The 19,444-nt window shown below is 39.1% G+C and overlaps 1 protein-coding gene and 1 long non-coding RNA gene across 2 annotated transcripts in view; one reads left to right on the forward strand and one right to left on the reverse strand.

The window, feature by feature from the left end:
- The first annotated feature begins 2,388 nt into the window (after positions 1 to 2,388).
- The window catches only part of fam214a (family with sequence similarity 214 member A), a 30,203-nt gene continuing 13,147 nt past the window's right edge, over positions 2,389 to 19,444 (forward strand). Inside the window, exon 1 of the mRNA XM_043264262.1 lies at positions 2,389 to 3,189. Coding sequence (XP_043120197.1) covers positions 3,078 to 3,189 — 112 coding nt within the window. The 5' untranslated portion in view covers positions 2,389 to 3,077. The remainder of the gene's footprint in view (positions 3,190 to 19,444) is intronic.
- On the reverse strand, positions 5,011 to 7,511 carry LOC122362707. Its single transcript, XR_006253157.1, has 2 exons — positions 5,602 to 7,511; positions 5,011 to 5,266 (listed from the first exon to the last, which is right to left on the reverse strand). It is a non-coding gene; the product is annotated as an uncharacterized LOC122362707 (long non-coding RNA).

Below are 19,444 nucleotides of genomic sequence, written 5' to 3' on the forward strand. Positions count from 1 at the left end.
CAAGACCAAAAATGGTGTCTGTGGTTAAATATTTAGTATGTTATAATTTTATTGACGATCCATGATAAATTAAAAGTTTTGCTGGTCAAATAAAAGTTAGGTAAAAAAAAAAACATTTTTATTTAAAATAAATTACTGGCATTTAAATAAATCGTAAAGGTAAGACCACCATTGGTTTGACATTTCTTCGTATGTGACTATTTGCATTTTTGCATTAAGTTGGTAATATGTATCCTGTAGTTATTAATACGCACCTTTAATGTCATTAACCTTTTTAACTTGGGGTATCTTTTTTGATTATTAGGAGTTTTATTTTTCTGCTTTAGATGTCATTACCCCAGAATCACTGTCTCTGCAGCATCTTTTTTCCTGGATGGTAGAATGGTAGAAAAAAAAACACTATGATTAATATTAAGTGGAATAAATAAATTAAAAAAAACTATCCCAGACATCCCTGATCAGATTGATTGAATGATTGACTGGTTGATTTATTGTTATTATTACACAGCAGTGTGTGTGTGTGTGTGTGTGTGTGTGTGTGTGTGTGTGTGTGTGTGTGTGTGTGTGTGTGTGTGTGTGTGTGTGTGTGTGTGTGTGTGTGTCTGTGTGTGTGTGTGTGTGTGTGTGTGTGTGTGTGTGTGTGTGAATATTACTTTTCAATAAAGTCTTCTATTTTTTCTTTTGGTTGGTCAGGTTACATTTGCTCCAGCGATCACACAGTTAATTAAATGGGCAATCAGCCTGATGAATTTGACATGATTATTTTTTTTTATTCTGTAAAGCAATTAAATACATTTCCTGTATTTCCCAGAAAACCATACATTTTAAAGTGGCAGGGGATTGTTTTTTCCGTCACTCCAAGCCGTGACTCTAAATAAAATCCACTAGATGGCGCACTACAACTGTTAATATTAAGTCCTTATTCAGCTAAGCAGTTTGGATTTTAACATGTTTTGGCTGAAATGCACTTGTTTGACATAGTGCATATTATTTGTGACTGAATATTCAAAGGCAAAATATGATGAATGTCAATATTCGTTTGGGGGCTCTTACTAAGGTAATATTTTGAAAAACACGAGAAAGTGTGTAAATCATAAATCAAACCTTTTTATATCCTAAAAAAATAATAATATGAAGGTCAGCTCAATCCACTGAGCTTTCATTTGTCCTTTCATGCAAGAAACCTCTATTCCATCAATCACCCATGACCTGTGTGCTGTTATCTAATAACGGGAAAAGACAGTGGAGAGTTTTGTAATGAGGCCTGAACCCCTGGGAGAGATGAAATTTAATAGAGATTAAACATGGTAACATTCATCTAATATTCACTCGAGTCTAACTCCACTTGTAGGCCTACTAATTATTACTAACTATTAGAAAGAGCGTTCAACAATTGTAGAACAATTTGAATAAACTCCACATTTTTGTGTTTTTTCGGGCAAAACTTGATCATGTTGTTCACCAAGATTTCCATGCTTCAGTATATATATATATATATATATATATATATATATATATATATATATATATATATATATATATATATATATATAAGCACTTACATACACAGTACACTTTCCTAAACATTTTAGGCCCAAGCACACATGAAAGCATACTACTAGTATATCGATATTATACTTAGTGGGTTGACTGAATAAAAATGAAATGATTGAATACATTTATATGGGCCATAAAAGTCTGATGTGTCAAAACATATGCAAACTTATATTTAAGCCTGCAATAAACCGAATTCAGTAGGCCTAATGGTTCTGTTATATGGCTTTATTTATATTTTATGCTTTATTGGCCACTTTTTGCATTAAATCACTCTTAGTAAACAAATGTAAGTTAATGAATTGTATGTACTTGGTTATTCAATAAGTCGATAATAATATTGAAAATATTGTTAAATGTTCGTTGTTGTGTCAGTGTTGTATTGCGCATGAGCAACATAGTAACGAATCGCGTCCTGTTTGTACTATAACGGTTACTGTACAAACATGATGGCGACTTCCATGTAAGGGAACCCTCTATGTGTGTAGATATAAATAGCTAAACTAAAACGGGTCGTTGTGTAAGGCCTTTGTACACCTCTAAAAGCATTGCTGCATATATTATATTGGAATTCCGTCGAACGACCTTCTTAAATATTACACGCTGCACCTTTAAGACGTCAGCAAATGTGGGCCGCGATAAACGCGACAAAGCTAAAAGTGTTAAGATAAGTGGGTTAAGTTCACGCGTTGCCGCGGCAACGAGTTCAAGCCAGTGCCGCGGGGCGGAAGTGACGTCTTGCCTAGGGGGCGGGGCGAGCTGTTGTTGGGACACATGACTTAGAGGCTGTCCTCCTGCATTTGTTTTGACAAGCAAGAGAGAGAGAGAGAGAGAGAGAGAGAGAGAGAGAGAGAGAGAGAGAGAGAGGGAGAACATGAGCTTTGTCCCTGCTGATCATTTAATCTCCGAGATATCGTTTAGACAGCTCGAACACTTCGGTTTGGGGTTTGTCATCGCTTGGTTTTGGCAGTCGCTTCATGTAGACAGATTGCTGAACTAGTCAAATTAGTCCTTCCGTTCTCCAGTGTTTTTATGGGGAGGGTTTATGATCCAGTGGTCGAAAAGGGGGTTTAGAGCTATGAGCCACTTCTTGTCGGCTGAAGTCAGACTCATCACAGCCACGTAACATTTTTCCCCAGGAGGAGACGATGTCGGCGGTTCTTTGGTAGTGTCTGATCTGCCTGTCCGCGGGGTTGGTGACGATGATCCAGGGGATCCCGACGCGTCTCATGTGGCTTTAATTTGAGCAGATCAGTGGCCCTTGAGAGACTGGTGTGTTGGCACTGGAGCTCGTTTGGCATCGGCAATGAGGCGACAGGCAGCAGAGGTTTGGGATATTTAGCTAACGTTAAATCGAGACGAGAGATGATAGTTGCGTGCTTATTCAGGCAGAACGCTGGTGGTGTTTTGATGGACTAGTTCATCAGACCGCTGGACTTTAACATACAGTCGCGCATACAGCTACAGCTCGATCTTACGGCGTTAACATCCGAATGGCTGTGCGCCAGATCGATAGCTAACCGATGTCTAAGGGACGAGTTTTAAAGTCTAAACAAAGATCCGAAGACGGAAGACGGAGCGCAGGCATCCTGGAGGGGATCACGGTGTCTGTGACCAACATGAAGCCTGACAGAGGTAAATAAATAAAAAAAAAAACAAACCCAGAGGTAAAATGCGTGATTACATGAGTGTTTGGATGTCATGGTTCTGTGGCTCGTGACGTCACGGATCCGCAGCGCGTTTGTTTCATTGTTTCATGCATGCGCTTTGATCAGTTTCAGATGATATGTCGGAACGCTGTAATTTTTTTGTCGCTTTTAACGCTTTGGCTGTCGCTTTCCAAAGGGGACAATGCGTCCTAGATCAGCTGTGCGTCTCCTGTATGTTGTGTTTGTGTTGTTTTTGCACACTACCCTTCACACTCTTTAGAAATAGTGTGTCCACTCTGTTATATCAGAGCGCGCTCTATAATATATTCAGTTACTGTAACTACGTGTTTACGTTTTTGACACGTGTTTAATTTCGTTGGGTATGGGTATGTCTCTTTGTTGGGGCATGGGTTTGTTTTGGTCACTTTTATTTTGTTAGGTACATACTTGTTTTTTGCTGAGTATTTGGGTTTATGTAGGGTTTTGTAGTTTTGTTTGGCTACATTTTGTCCTTGTTTTTGTTGGGTGCACCTTTGGTTTTTCGGTGGGGGGTTTATGGCAAAAACATGCAAGTCGCCCGTCTGACTGATTCATTCTTCGGAAAAGAAATAACTCAGGAGTGAACAGCTGAGAAAATGGCTAGCGTTACGCCAGCGACCGGGCGTTTAGCCTAGATTTGCATGACATTACCTGTCCTCCCTCCCTCCCCCAGGCAAGTCAACACTTCGTCCCTCTTCTTTCAGATAAAAAAAAAAAGGTAAGAAGTGTATTGCATGCCGCCCCCAAAAGGATTTTTTTTTGTAACCGCGCATTTTAAGCTACTACGTCTAGATGATGTTCCTAAACTCTTCCAAGCTTCCATGTTTGGACAGGCTGAAGACATGTTTGGATGTAATTTGGCCCCTGTGACTGTGGTTTACCCCGCTGCCACTGCCAATTTACCAAAGCCAACAAACGGGCCCGACTAGCCAGATATATTTTCGCCGCTACAAAAAATACGCTTTAAATTTGGAATGAGCCGGTTGCGTTCCTTAGGTGTCTTCAGAGTCGTTTCCTTCTATTGGATTTCTCCTCGTTGGATTAGAGACCTTCTGGTCTGTCCGGCTCTCAAGAGCGAGAGTTGATTACCGTCAAAAGACTGTTATGAAGCAGATATGACATCCCTCCTGTGCTATTGTTATTTGGAACATACTGTTCCACTGATGGAAATAGCAGGTCGCTCGCTTCCACTAGCGCTCTCTTGCTTTCTTTCTTCTTTACACTGGAACTTAAAACATTGCACCCAAACGCGTTCTGTACGAATACCTCTTTAAAGAGGTTTCTCCTTAAAGGGGCCGATACTGAGATTCCCTCTTGTTTCTAGCACTAGGGTGACACTCGCAATAAACTCAGACATGTAACAGGATCGTGTGGCTTCCTTTGGACTCCATCGCGGCCGAAAATCAATTCGTCTGGAGCTGACACCAATAAACATCTCTTGTTGAACTGTAAACAAACGCTTTTTTTAAATTTAATTTTTTTATCTTTACTCAGCGTTATCGATTCAGAACCGGCCTTTGGTTGTTTTGATCAGTTTGATTCGATTGCTAAAAGCATCAAAAAAATGTATCACTTACTCGCAGCAGTATAATTCCAATCCATACCAGTTTCTTTTGTGAAGCGCATTGGTTTTGGTTTAATTCTGCTACCATGAAAGTGGATTTTAAAACTTGAAACTGAGCGACAGAATTTATTGGGAGAGAGATCAGTTTAATTATTAGGAAGAGCAGAGATTTCTTTTCGCCCTGTGTTTGTGTGACGTACGATTTTTAAATCGGTGATGTTATGAGGCGGAAAGCCGCTCGTAGATCCAGGAACTTTGAGTTGTGAAGGCTTATGTGGAAACATGTTCCGTGGTGAAAGTGATGTCACGTTTTTGTCAGCGTTCTGGAATAACCAGTCGGAGCAGGCCTGCTGCAGTCAGCTGGGAGAGTTTGGAGCGTCTCGCCTTGAAGTCGAACAGCTGTTGGTTATGACACAGTTTCCCCAGAGCTGGGCGGTGCAGGGACGTGTGTGCGTACACCCTGTGCAATGAGAAATTAGGTGTGTTAATAGTTGCACATGGCTCGCTTCTTTGTTTTAGCTTACCGGAGGTTCGATCTTCACCGACCGGTCTCGAAACCCTTCGTAAGTTAGACAAATTTGCAGGCAGGTTTTGCCAGAAGCTAAAGGATATATGACCAATCTAAATTTAGAAAATCTGTCCCGGTCGCATTCCAAGCAAAAATTAAAAAGGGAAAACACACACACACACACACACAAACACGCACGCACGCACGCACATGCATTTAGTTATTTTAAAAGCGTATCAAGGCCAGTTTGATTTACATAATTCATGCTGCTTAAGGGTAAGCATTACCTGCCCGGGTCTTTTAGCAGTTTGCATCGCAGCATCCTGGGTAATGTCGTTTTTCGGCACAAACAGTGAAGTTCAAAAAGAAAAAAAAGTTATCATTATTCGAACCCGTGACTTCAACAAATGCCTATGCCAGTTATTTTTTAGTTCGCATCTCGTTAAAGGTTTTAAGGTCAAAGTTGTTGTAAAAAAATGACTCCAAATGTTTTTTCCCATAATGCCTGACTTTTGCAGTGCCGTGTTAATATCAGTAAATTGAATAATACAGCAAATTATTTACACGTTATCATGGTGCAAATATTACTGAAACAAAAAAAGAAATATTAAAAGCTTCTTTTAGCAAAAAAAATAAATCTTGTTCTTTTATATTAAGGCGAATGTCCTTTTTTTTGTGTGTTTCATTCCGTTGTTTTCCACAGTATCAGGCGTTGCGGTGTGGAAACTGTCAGCAGACTTATGTAACCTCTCTCTCTCTCTCTCAAAAGAACATTTGCTCTTTCGTCCGGGGGGTGCGGGCGGGCGCGGTGACATCAGTTCCCGCGTGGCTGTGATCTTTAGCGACGACCGCCATGGCTCCTCGGTTCAGTTCACTCTGGCCGCACGGAGAGCAGGTTCGGGAAAGTCAAACCTGTTTCTAGACCGGTGCTCTCGCTCAAATAGCAGCGCGCACGGAAGACCCAGCGTGAAGAGAGAGGGGGCCATCTGGACCTGTAGCTTTTCTCTCTGTCGCTGTAAACACTCACCGTAGGCGTTTCTATTATTGGAACGCGTACAAGCTGTATACGTAAACACAACCCGACCGCACCTGAGCACCTCGGCTGAGCTAATAACTCAGCCGGTCGGTCCTGTGTGGCTATGCAAATAAAACAAGTGGCATCTCATTTGCATTTCCGATGGCATCTTGTTTGCATTTTTGCGTTCTGTCGTGAATTACATAACTTTTGAGAAACGCTGGACCTATCACACTTCCAACTAACCGTCTATATGCTTGTTTTTAAAACAATATCGTACCAGAATATTAGATCCAAGAATTCACTTTATGTCTGTGTTTACAGTGTTTCTAAACAAACACACACACACACACACACACACACACACATATATATATATATATATATATATATATATATATATATATACTATATATACACTGAATATCTGGTGGATATGTTGGGTCATTTTGTGTATTTGCTACAGTCCAATTATGATATCATCATGCCTCATATTATGAATCATAACACGTGTGTATGTAGCCCAACAAAACCAACCCTGCTCTTTGTCATTCCTGTTCATATTTTTATATAGCGATGTATTCATGACATATGCATTGGTCATCAGCCAGTCATATATATATATATATATATATATATATATATATATATATATTATATATATATTATATATATTTATATAAAATAGCATATGCTAATTTCTTTTATTTTTGCCTTTAATTGATAATCTGCATCATCTAATGCTCACCTAAGGTTAATCTTTAAAAGCACTAATAATTAAATGAATGTAGTGTTAGCAAATCTCATAATTAACATACATTTTCATACTGGAGATTGTATTGTTGTGACGCTTAAATTCACATGTAGCTTTTAAAATACTTATTGGTATTGGCCAGAATTTCAGTATAACAAAATACATTGAGATGGGGTTTATGATGACCACAGTGAAATATATTATTGCATAAAAAATGTTTTTATGAGTGCAGTTTTCCTTCTTTTGTTTATGTATTACCAAATTTAAAATAAATTAGTTTTTTTAAAAACCATCACAGTCTGAGCTATTTTTTTAAGGCACACATATATCCGATAAAAGGTTTTTTTTCGTTATTTTTAGGACTACTTAAGCATATAGGTGATTTTAAAGGAATAGTTGAAAATGAAGTGAAAGTAACCCCATAAACTGCTCACCTCCGAGCCATCAGAGGAGTATATGACTTTCTGCTTTTGGATTAACACGGTCTTTAAAAGATAAAAAAAAAAATGTATCCTGGCTCTTCCAAGCTTGGTAATGTTGTTGGATGGTGGCCATGATTCGGAGGCAATATAAATGAGGTATATCGGCAAGTACTGCATCGTAAAACTAACACATACGCTTCTGGGGGGTTATCACATGTGCTCTAAAGCAGATCAATGGGTTTCTGTACCCCATGACATAAATAATTGACTTCCTGTTATTAGCCAAGAAGTTACCGGGAGTCTGTTTACATTATAATTACGAAAACCCATCGATCTGTTTCGGAGGACATATGAACGTAAAGGCTAGTTTTACGACACAGTACTTGCTTTAGAATCATGGCCACCATCCACCCTCATTATTAAGCTTGGACGAGCCAGGATACATTTTTAATAAATACCTGTTTGTCTGAAAGAAGAAAGTCATATACACCTAGTATGGCTTAATGGTGAGTACTTTGAGTAATTTTCATTTTTGGGTGACTATTTTCTTTTTAATCTAACAGACATGGATTAAACACCACCAAACACTTTTAAAATTGGTTTTCCACAAAGGCTCTCAACCTTTTAATAACCCGAAAGACATAGGCAAACTCTTTATTATGGCCTGAACGTGTCATCTGCATTTAAATAAAGCAGTATTTTGAAAAGCTGTGCAGAGAATCAGTTTAATGTTCATTTTTCAGCTCAGTGAGTGCTTTTTGGTAAACATCTTTGGTTTACGATGAGATTTTCCACCGTCTGCTGCTCCTCTGTTGCTCTCATTTGAAATAAGCTGGCGTGAAGCAGACGGGGGGAGCATATTAAGAGAAAGTGTGAGGTTGTCTTTGAGGCATCCTGAAATTCATCTCTGGTGAGCTCTTATGAGTTCAAAACATTGCCTTAGATCTGCTGGATTAGATAATAACAGACTCAAACTTTATAGCATAAAGCCACTCAGGACAACTAGATGGGACAGTTGTTTTTTTCTCATGGGCTGAGGTGGAATTATGGGTTATCTTTGCACAATGGCAAGGACAAATGCATGAGAAGGCAAGTTGTGTAACAGCATGTAGCATATTGGTTATTTCACACTTTATTTCTCTGATGATCGGTGACCTACATTGGAATGCATTACATAAGCGCTGTTACAATTAATTTGCTCTTACTCCACAGCAGCATTCTATTTCTTAGCGGTAACATTAATATGTGATTTCGTCAATCAATAAGCTTTTATCTCAGATAAAGACTTGAATCTTTTAGGAAAAAATCGTGTGGCTGAGCATTTCACGTCTCCGTTCCAGCAGAAATGTTTACAGCAGGTATCTCGGTTCTCTTCAGAATATAATAAAGAAGTACCAAGGACATAGTATGATGATGGTTTTTATCTAATATCTTTTTATAGACGGCAATAACCCGCATCTTGTATATGGGCCAGTCATCAACGGCTAAAATGAGCAGCGTTTTACCTCTAGAACTGGAGGTGTTTAAGTTGCGTTACGTTTTCATATTATGGTGAAAGATATTTTTGTAAAGAAATATTCCTGGAGAACAAATTCTACTTGAAAGTTTTGTTCACTGTGTGAGGTTTTAAATGAGACTCATTTAAATAATGTCGTTCACTCTCCATATACTTTGTCTACGCAAGCCACAAGAATGAAGATTGACCAGTCTTTGTATTTAATTCTTTTTGTCCTGACGTTCAATGTAGGTTTATGATGAGGTTTTTGTGGTAAATCTAGACCTCTAAATCTTCGCAGATTGCGATCCCTCAGAATCCCTGTGGCACGTTTGGTTCACCGTCTCGGCCGTTTTTCTCTCATACTGTGGACCCGAGGGTATATCTGTCCCCTCTTTCTCAATTACCAACAAATTATCATCCTCCGATAGGCAGTGCTGCAAAACACCTTGAGAGCAGATCTGTGCAGCACAGTCGCAGTGTTTACATTCGCTCTGTTGCTATTGACGACAAGGATCGGTTGCACTGGTGGCCTGGTTTGTCCGCATCTCAAATGCTCAGTGACACACAAACTCGCTCCAATCAGCTGATCAAGTGCTGTGGAAAATATACACACGCTGTCCCTTGTTACAATGGAGTCTCTTTAAGCGTGCCAAGTTGTGGCAGGATGTTTCAGCACAAAGCATAAACGTGGACATGTTTCAGCCAATAGCTTTGATTGTATAGTTTCTGTTTCTGGCACACATTCGACGTCTAACCCAGCGCTTCGCGGTTTTAATATTAGATAGGCTGTTAATTATTTTATGCACTGGTTTAGTTAACCCCAAAGTCCTTCACTACTCAGCTTTCTAAGTCATATTCACTTTCTTGAAACACGCTCCTGTTATTATAAATGATTCATTTATGAATCAAAAGAATATATTGTTTGCTGTGCGCCTCTAAAACGCCCCGACCTTGTGATCCGTGAGTTAATGTTAGCCAGTAGCCAAACAGTTTATATGTTAGCTTAATAGCAGTTAATTTTGATGAATGCTGCGGCATCAAATAACGCGAACCGCCGTCGTTTTGAGATGCTTTGACAAAAAGCTTTCTCAAAAGTTGAAACTTTCCATGATCCAGCCAGTTCCCAGCGGGTGAAAAGAAACGCCCTCCCTGCACTTTTTCGCATTTGGAGAATATCCGGTTTCTATCACGTTACCTAAGTAAAATAGGTCAGATGCCGTTTCACTTTGATTTCAAAGCCAAGACCTTTTAAAGTCCAGATTTGACGGTTTCAGAACTGATCATTATTTGTTTTGTTTCCTATTAATGGTTATCTAAAGGCAGATTTCAGGATGTCACAGTTCAGCTGTCGCTGTTGGTGAAACAGGCTTGTTTTTCATAGCTCCTGGAAACATATGTGCGTCTGAGGAGGACAGGTGTGTGTGATTTCTGTAAAGCTCAGTGTAAGCAGACAGGTGGCTGATGGGTCCTCTGGGCTGTTTGAGGGTTGAGTTCAGGAATTTGGGTGGGGGTTTGAGCTCGTTCTGATTTGGGACATGTTTCACGTGTAGGTCCCTGCTGTACAGTTCAGATTGTCCCTTGCTGGTGCTGCTGATCAGCATTTGTTAGTCATGGATCTCCAAGCACTCTGAAGAGGTTTCATGTATGGATGCCTATAGGGTGGGCAAAGTAATAGTAATAGCCAATGATATAACCAATGATGTAGCCAATGCATAGACCCACCCCCTTTTTTCACATGTATAAGCTAAATTCGTAACTTTGGATGGAAAAAAACAGGCTACTGACAAAAGGTGCCACCGATAGACAAAAGTGAGCAGGTTACTCTTGATGTGAAACAGTCTATGCTTCCAAATTTAAAGTAATTCAAACAATAAATTGTATTTCGGTGCTTCGACAGATCGCGGCATGTGAACCAATCATCTCTTCCTCTTTACTAGCACAAAATAAACATGAGCGAGCATTAGGTATTTTGTTTCAAAGATGTCAGTACAAAACCTGTCAAGTTTATTTCAAGTCCACTTTTAATCCACTCTCCTGTCTGGTTTGTTTGTTGGACAGAATTCACGATTTCGGCGTAATGATTGGTCAGATCACCCGTCAATCAAACCCCAGGCGAAGGGTTAATTAAATCCTTTATAAATCCTTATTAAATCAGTTTATAAATACATTTTAAAAGTAATCAAGCAGTTTAAACCAAGCCTTATGAAGAGACACGGCTGAACAAGTTTAATTTAGGATTTTTATTCAAAGTTGTACAAGTTCGTCATATGAAGTGATTTCTCTTCAAAGTGCTTCGATTGAACTTCAGATTGATCACAGCCATGCAGATGCACAGCCACCTAGAGCGCCTTAGCAACCGCTTAGCATCATCCTGGTTGTCACAGGCCACCACCACTTACATCCTGTTAAGAAACTTTCAGCATTTCTGTGTTTTTTGGGTTTAGGTTACTTAAGCCCAACGACTCAACTGAATTCAACAGTTTCATCACTCCCCTCGCATTTATCAGTCGCACAATGATGTCTGTGTCATTCTCCCCAGGCACTCTTTGCCTCATACCCACAGCTTTTGTGTGTTTTCCTTTGTCTGGGTTTTGTTGTTGCCAGTAAGTGTGCTGTTGATTGATCCTGTTACATACCCAGTGCATGAAAGATGCGATTCATTGCGGTATCTCACACAGGCCCTCAGACTGTCACGCTTGTCTCCAGTGTCTCTTTCTTTCTTCAAGTTTTTTTTTTTGCTCTATCCCTCATTCTTTTTCACATGACGGGGTCACGCATCCACTCAAACTCTGAATGAATGAACAAGTTCTCACGAAAGCGTCTTTGAACAACACAGCTGGCCTCACCGACTCAAGGTTAATGATAAAAAGATCGTATATAATAGAGTTAAAGTGTAGTCAAGCCGTGTTTTACATGTGTTACACATCGCATGTTGTGGTCAAGGATTGTTTTTCAGATTCCCGCCTTTGTGGAGACCGTTATAGCCCTGGCAAAAGGCCATTACATGTGCTTACATTTTTCTATCCCTTAAAAGGATACTTCACCCGAAAAAGAAATGGTCATCATTTGTTTACCCCTCATGCGGAACACAAAGGGAAATGGTTCGAGTGATGTTTACACTGCTTTTTGCCATTTACTGTCAGGGACCAACTTGGTGTTTTTTTAGGCCTTTTGGCACTGGTACACTGTAATTTTATTTATTTATTTATTATACTATTAATTCTATTCTTCCTGCTTAACTTTACGCTTAATACAATGTTTTTTTACAGAAATGTGCTGAGTAAAAATTGCTTTGAAGATTTTTTGAGACCCTTTTTGTTTCAAAGATAAATATTATAAAGTTCATATGGGTGTAGAATAACCAGAGGGCAAATCAAATATAATAAAATTGGCATTTTGTGTGATCTCCTGAACTCTTAAGATTTCCTCTGTATCGGTGAAAGTCAGAATTCTTTGTGTACTGGCTGTTCTCTGATCCACAAAAATATTCAATTATGTAAATTAAATTGTGCGGTCCTCAGAAGCCTTTATATAATATCCCCGATGACTGTTTGCAAGCACGATTAAAAGCTCAGGTTAAATAGCTATGCTAGAGAACAAATTGTTTTCAGCTCACTATAAGTACACAATAAATCGTGGCGCGTTTGCAGTCGTGTTTTGATGAGAGCTTTTTCATCAGTTCTCTCTAGCCCACACCCAAAAGTTTAACATACGTGCTCAAAGTATACATCGAGAAACCGCTGGATTGCAATCATCTACACAAAGCCCCTGCATCTTCCCCAAACAGAGCGTGTGTTTGCTTTCTCACACACAGACTCTCTCTGGCCCACAGACAGGAAACTGTATTCACGGCTTGGCAGGAAGCCACTGTCCAATCACAGCACAGGGCTTGTTGCTATGTGAGTTTGGAGTCTGCCCTCACTGAACTCTGAGAGGAAAGTTTGGTGAGGTAAATCTGAAGGGTAATGGTTCTTTGTACGCGTGTTCAGGTGATTTTTTGTGTGTGTGTGTGTGTTTGCTAGATAAACAAGACTTAACTGCAGATTTCTCAACTGAAAAGTGGGACAAGGCTGGAACATTGTGGATGACTGCAACCGTTCAAGAGACGCAAACAGAAATAAAGGCAACGTTTCACCTCCCATGAGAAATAAGGCCAAGTAAATAGTCACCAGGCTTCTGATATTTGGGTAGGATTTGGCGTACAGGGTGAACTGGTGAAAAGCAGGCGTTGAGAGAGAGTAGGAGGCTGAATGGATAAAGTCTCTTTGTACTTACAACAGAGAACAAAGACGCCATGGCAGCCCATGGGGAAAAAACACACTGACATCCATGCTACGCACACACTAGCTCTGTCCCAAAACCTATTGAACTGCCCAGTGCCCACCTAGGCAGTAATTTACTAGAATTCAAAGAGCATATTTATCTAGCTTTTAAGATACCTGTTGTAATAATCATAATCCAAGAGTGTTTTGAAAAATGCATCCACAATGGTGGACAGGCAAATAGTTAAATCTAAGTAAAGGTGTATTGTTTAACCTAAAGGGAACTTTTTTTTTTTTTTTTTTGGTTAGCATGTTGCAAAGTTAACAGTATGGTTCTCTTGCACTGAGCAAACAAATATTAAAGGGATAGTTAAAAAATAATTTTGGTTAGCATTTTTTCACACTTTTTACAACACATGAACTGTATGACTTTCTTATTTGGTGGAGCATATAAGATATGTTGAGAAATGTCTTGAGCGGTTTTGTCCATAAAATAGAAGGTTATGGTCACCAAAACAGTTTGCTTACTTATTTTGTGTTTTCTACCCATATGCTGGTTAGGTATGTTTATGAAGGTATCTGAATTAAGCCGGTTCTTTGCTGGTTTAAGCTGGCCCCTAAGCTGGTCCGAACAATTTAACACAAGCAGAAGGATCAGCATTAACCATCAAAGAACTATCTTAAACCAGCTCAAACCAGCATATTCCAGTTAAAAACATTCCTAACCAGCATATGCTGTTTTTTTTTTTTTGAACAGCATAAAGAAGAAAATGGTTGTAAGAGTGAGTGAATGATCAGTGTTAATGAAGGTGTTAGCTTTAGCAACGTGCTAAAATCATTTTGCAATCGGTAGGGAGTCCCATTTTCTGTGTGCTTTAAGCGAGGTGTGCTATTTGTGCATCAAAGTTGCTGCCCATGTAGAGCATTACAAATCAGTCACTTACGAGGTTCACGCTGCCTTTGAAGGTAGCTGCGTGTGTAGGCAGTAGACAGCGAGGCAGCTCACTAGGGTTTTTAAAAAAGCTGCTCTGTCTCTCAGGCTGCTGTGAAGTACATCATGGTGTGGTCGGCTTCTATTCATGGCCTGTTATAGGAGGTAATTATAGGGATGCATTTAGATCAGCAAGTGAAGTTGACCTGTCTGTCTACCGTCTTGTCTTTCTTTCCCTTTCCTTTTCTGTCTGGTCATTTGCCTTCTGGATCAGTTAAAATGTACCATGTACCAAAGTGTTTTTTGGACACGTTCCTCATTTGTTATTATACAATGTTTCTATAGACAGTTCAGCTGTCACATCCAAATATATACTTATTTAATATACGATATGACCAACCGATATCATAATTGTTCACTATTAGGCTAAAAATGGCTATATAAGGCTTAAAAGTGCCGCCAAAGTGTTTCATCATAGCTGTGGGTTTTTGAGAAATGGGTTTTTGTGTAACCCGATTGCCCTTCAGACCCTGGCATCCGGACTCTTTAAAAAGGCCCCTGCCGTCCGACTGCGTGTCTGAGTACATCTAGAACATTTATTAGCAATGGACTTCAGACAAATGACTTCATTTAAAATGTTCTTTTATGTCTAAAGGTCAGGAAAGTCTAAAGCAATGCCACTTCGTGCCAGTCAGATCAGTGCCAGCGTCCTTTAACGTCTCCCGTGGGTGACACACACTGCAGTACTGCTCATCTGTTCTCCTCTCACACTAAACTGACATCATCCTCATCTTCTCCCCCCCCCCCCTTCTACATGATGGATTCTTCTCTGTTCTTCTGTTCTGGCCAACAGATGCGGTATTGACTAAAGTCACTTGCATCACTGAGACATTTAGAAAGACAAATCTCCATGACGGGTCTGTTCTGCTTTTTAAGAACAACATCCAAATGCTCAACTCTCACAGTTTTGAAGTGATACTGCATTCCGGACCAAAGCTTTATAATTCCCAGCCGAACGGACGTAAATGTCCCAGGATGCAAATGAGGCATTTACATCACTTGATGGAAGCGAAATAGATTGCAAATTCTATTTCATGTTGTTTGAAAGGTGTTGCCTGTCCAAAGCACAGTACCTTTTCTACGTGTGTGTGTGTAGTTGTTTTACTCTTGACTCTCCATGTAGAGCTGTAGGAGTGTGTGTGATCATGTGTGTTGCCAAATCAGGCAGTGAACTCCTCTTCGCCCCCACCAATGTGTCCTGACAAGACAAATTTAGACTCTTAACCCCCCAAAAACCCAGTTGTACCAGCCAACACCAGATCCCTCACCTCTTATGAGTGTTTATGTGGCAGTGTTTGGGTGTGTGTATGTGTGTTTTCGTTTTTTGTGCATTTATGCATATATTTAATGTTAGAAAGGATCAGTATTGGGAAATGTTACGTTATGACTTAATATACTTTTTGGTTAAAATTTTACGTAAATAAATAAACCAAACAGCTAGGTTAGACATTATTATTATTATTATTATTATTATTATTATTATTATTATTATTATTGTCTATTAGGAACCAAATCCGAATGATTTCTGAGGATCATGTGACATTGAAGACTGGAGTAATGGCTACTGAAAATTCAGCATTGCATCACAAGAATAAATAAAATATAAATAATACAATATAAATTGTATAAGATATTTATATTTATTTATTTATATTAAATTTATTAAAAAAAATTTATCTTTTACCCAGTAATGTGCAAATAAAAAATAATTAAATGCATTATATTTTTAAAATGTACTGCGCTTGTTACTTATGACATATTTTCCCCCAACGCTGGACAAAGCAAAGGTCGTGACCCCCGTGTCCACGGGACGGCCCTTTGATGAGTGATAAGTCACCCCAATTTAGTATGCTTGTGTTCGGAAAGGCCTTGGCTGTGTATGTCACAGAGACCTGCTGCCTGTGAATCTGTCTGTGGCAGCAGAAAATGTGTGGAGCAGTTCTGTCATGTGTTTATGAGAGCTATAGCGCCTAAACAAAACCTCTCGCAGCAGATATGTGATTTGCTGCAGGCAGGGCTGGATAAAACCAATAAATGGTGCAATTATATTAATTAGGCTACTTGAGTGGTGTTTTTAGGTCACTGGGACATGTGCGTCGACTGTGTGCGGATCCTAGTTTGACTTTTTTTTACATTTCATCAATGGCATGATGACGTCAGATGAGAGGAAATATGTTAAGGCAGTAAATATTGATGCTGTTCGGTGCTTTGATACAATCTGTATCGTTAAAAGAGCTATATTAATAAAAGTGATTGATCGATTGAGTAAAACCGGTTCACTATATTGATAATAATAAGAAATGTTCCTTAGGCATTAAGTCAGAATATTAGAATGACTTCTGACATAATGGTTGCTAAAAATTCAGCTTTGCCATCACAGGATTAAATGACGCTTGAAAATATATTTAAAAAGAAAAAAAGTTTACTACAGTTAAAAATACTGTGTTTTTGATTGAATAAATGCACCCTTGATAAACCTTTTCAAAACCATAAGTGCATTGTAATGTGAGCAGTTTTTTTTTTTTTGGTGGAAATTTCACTAACATGACATTTAAAACATTTCTATCTTAGTAGTCATCAAACTGGAGAGAAACTGGTGTAATGATGCTCTTTAGGAAACGTTTTCACTTAAAGAAAGCAATAGCATCACCATAATATTCACGAAGCTGTTTATTTTAGTATTGCTTCTTTATTTTGCATTATATTGTCTACCGGAAGAGTCTTTAGGAGAATCGAATGGACAGATAAAAGCATGCTACAACTACCGCAGTCTCACATTGGTTCATTTTGCATTGACAGCTAACTTTATAATTATAGCTGTGCCATAAAGATCCGATACGTCGCCTGATGGTATTCCATGTGTATCCCCAATGCTGATCTTGTGCAGCGGAAGGTCAGTTTTTTTCTAATAAAGTTATTCTCAGCTCTTCACCTTTGACCAAAGGGCCTTATCAGTGCACACAGCCTCATGCAGAGAAACGTGTTGGCCTAGAACCGTAGTGTTTAAACTGATCTCTCTGGTGCAGGCTGTAAGCAGATTTACAATGCTGGAGTCATCTGTAATCTGCTATTGCACCAGCGCTGCATGTGGTCTGATAAAACCTCTTTTGCATACAAACCTGTGCAGGTACAAGCCGTCACGATCAAATCTTTCATTCGGCAGTGCCAAATTGTGACTGGAAAAATCACCGTCAGCACCGTGGAGAAGAAATGAATGAATGTGCTCAGATCATGGAAAACAGGAGTCTTCATGCTCTTTTGAAGAGTTTGATATATTATGTAGATGTGCTGTAACAACTCAAATGTATACATATATGTATATATATATATATATATATATATATATATATATATATATATATATATATATATATATATATATATATGTATATATATGTGTGTGTATATATATATAATATATGTGTATATATATATATATGTATATATGTGTATATATATATATATATATATATATATATATATATATATATATATATATATATATATATATATATCTCTGATGAGGCTTTGAAGGACCAACAGGTAGTCGGAGGGGGCGACTCAGCGGGAGGATGACCGGCCAAGGTACTGGAGACAGGTACATGAGTTCATATGACAAAAATCCGAGATAACAAGTCGTAACTACCTTTTAACCTATCCTATAGCAGAAACAAGCTTCCATAATAAACAGCTAAAGTTGAATAGAGTCCCAAGCCATAATTAGCCAGAATACAACAGAATCAAAGGTGGTGGGATCTTTTGACTTGTATATCCACCCAAAACACTCTAGCAACCGCGTAGCAACACCCTAGCATTGTGGAGGGAACTTACAAAGAAAAGTTCCACTCCTCGCTTTTTTTCTTCTTCTTCTGTTTCTTATCTTTATCGAAGGCGTATAGCAAACGCAGCCTAAAAGGTGCAGCAAAGGATTTTAGTCACCTGTAATGGACACATTACACACCGTGAGCTAATCATTTCTTCATGACAGAAAGGTAGAACTTTTATGGTAATCTCATTACAGTCTCCGTCTCTCTCCCTCTTGCTCACTTGTCAGTCATCAGGATTGCAGCGAGGGGTGACGGGACGTGAAATCGTCCTCATAATTACAGAACACCGATCGCCCTGATCCCAGCTGCCGTTAAGAGAAATTTCAGTACAGCAGAAAATTCCCAGAAATCTTTTTTTTTCCCCTCCTCTGCTGCCGCTGGTTATATAAATGCACAGCTTAACTCTCTCCTGCAGTGCCGGGTTAATCTACAGCGGGAGAAACCAGGCAAGCGCCCACAAATGCCGTCTGATTATGCAGAGAGCGGGAAGAGTTTGGCGTAAATGTGGGTCAAGACCGGTGTTTCTGTAAGATATGAAGAGCCGAGTCTATCAGCGGCACTGTGCTCCGTGCTCACTTGTTAGTGTTGTGCAGTTTGTAGTCGTGCCGGTTCGCCTCTTTCATCTCGTATCACGGAAAACAGGATTGCTCTTGGCTCTTTTGAAATTTGAGTTTGATGTACTACGTAGAAATCCTGTGGCGTTCATAACTCAAAAATGTATTCCAGATCCAGACAGATCATTTATTGAAACTAAAGAAACGGTCAGCGTTTTGACATTACTATGAATGCATTAATATATAACCGCTCCATATGTGATAATGTGGTTATATGATATGTTTACACAGTATGTTGGTTTTGCATAATGCTTCATAAATGTATTACAATGCTGAGGCGCAAATGTCCGCTATTGTATGCATTAAGTAGCATTTAGTTGCTATTTATACTTATTGCGCATTTTACGACCCTTTCAGATCGAAAAGTCTGAGTTCTACTAAAAGCTTCCATCCATGGATGCTCCATGGAGCTGCAGCTGGATCATCTGGTTGAAATGAAAGACGGAGCTTCTTTGCTGCTGCTAGTGTTCGTTGCAGCTTTTTAACACATGGGAAAGTGAACCAGACGATAACGGAGGACATTTATTTATAGGTATTTTAAAGGTACGGTAAAAGCAACCCTTTCATTCTAAGCGATAGGATGGAAAATGGTCAGCAAGGTAAAAGATAGCAGTATGAATCTTTTACATCTGAAACAACATTCCTGCGTTTGTTGATGTCGGACATGGATAAGAATGCTATCTCTCTTTTAGGTTTTAGATATATAAAAGGAACGTATTTTCTCGTGCCCATCTGGTGTGTGTGTGT

This window comes from Puntigrus tetrazona, chromosome 18, assembly GCF_018831695.1.
Source record: "Puntigrus tetrazona isolate hp1 chromosome 18, ASM1883169v1, whole genome shotgun sequence".
In the NCBI taxonomy this organism is placed as follows: domain Eukaryota; kingdom Metazoa; phylum Chordata; class Actinopteri; order Cypriniformes; family Cyprinidae; genus Puntigrus; species Puntigrus tetrazona.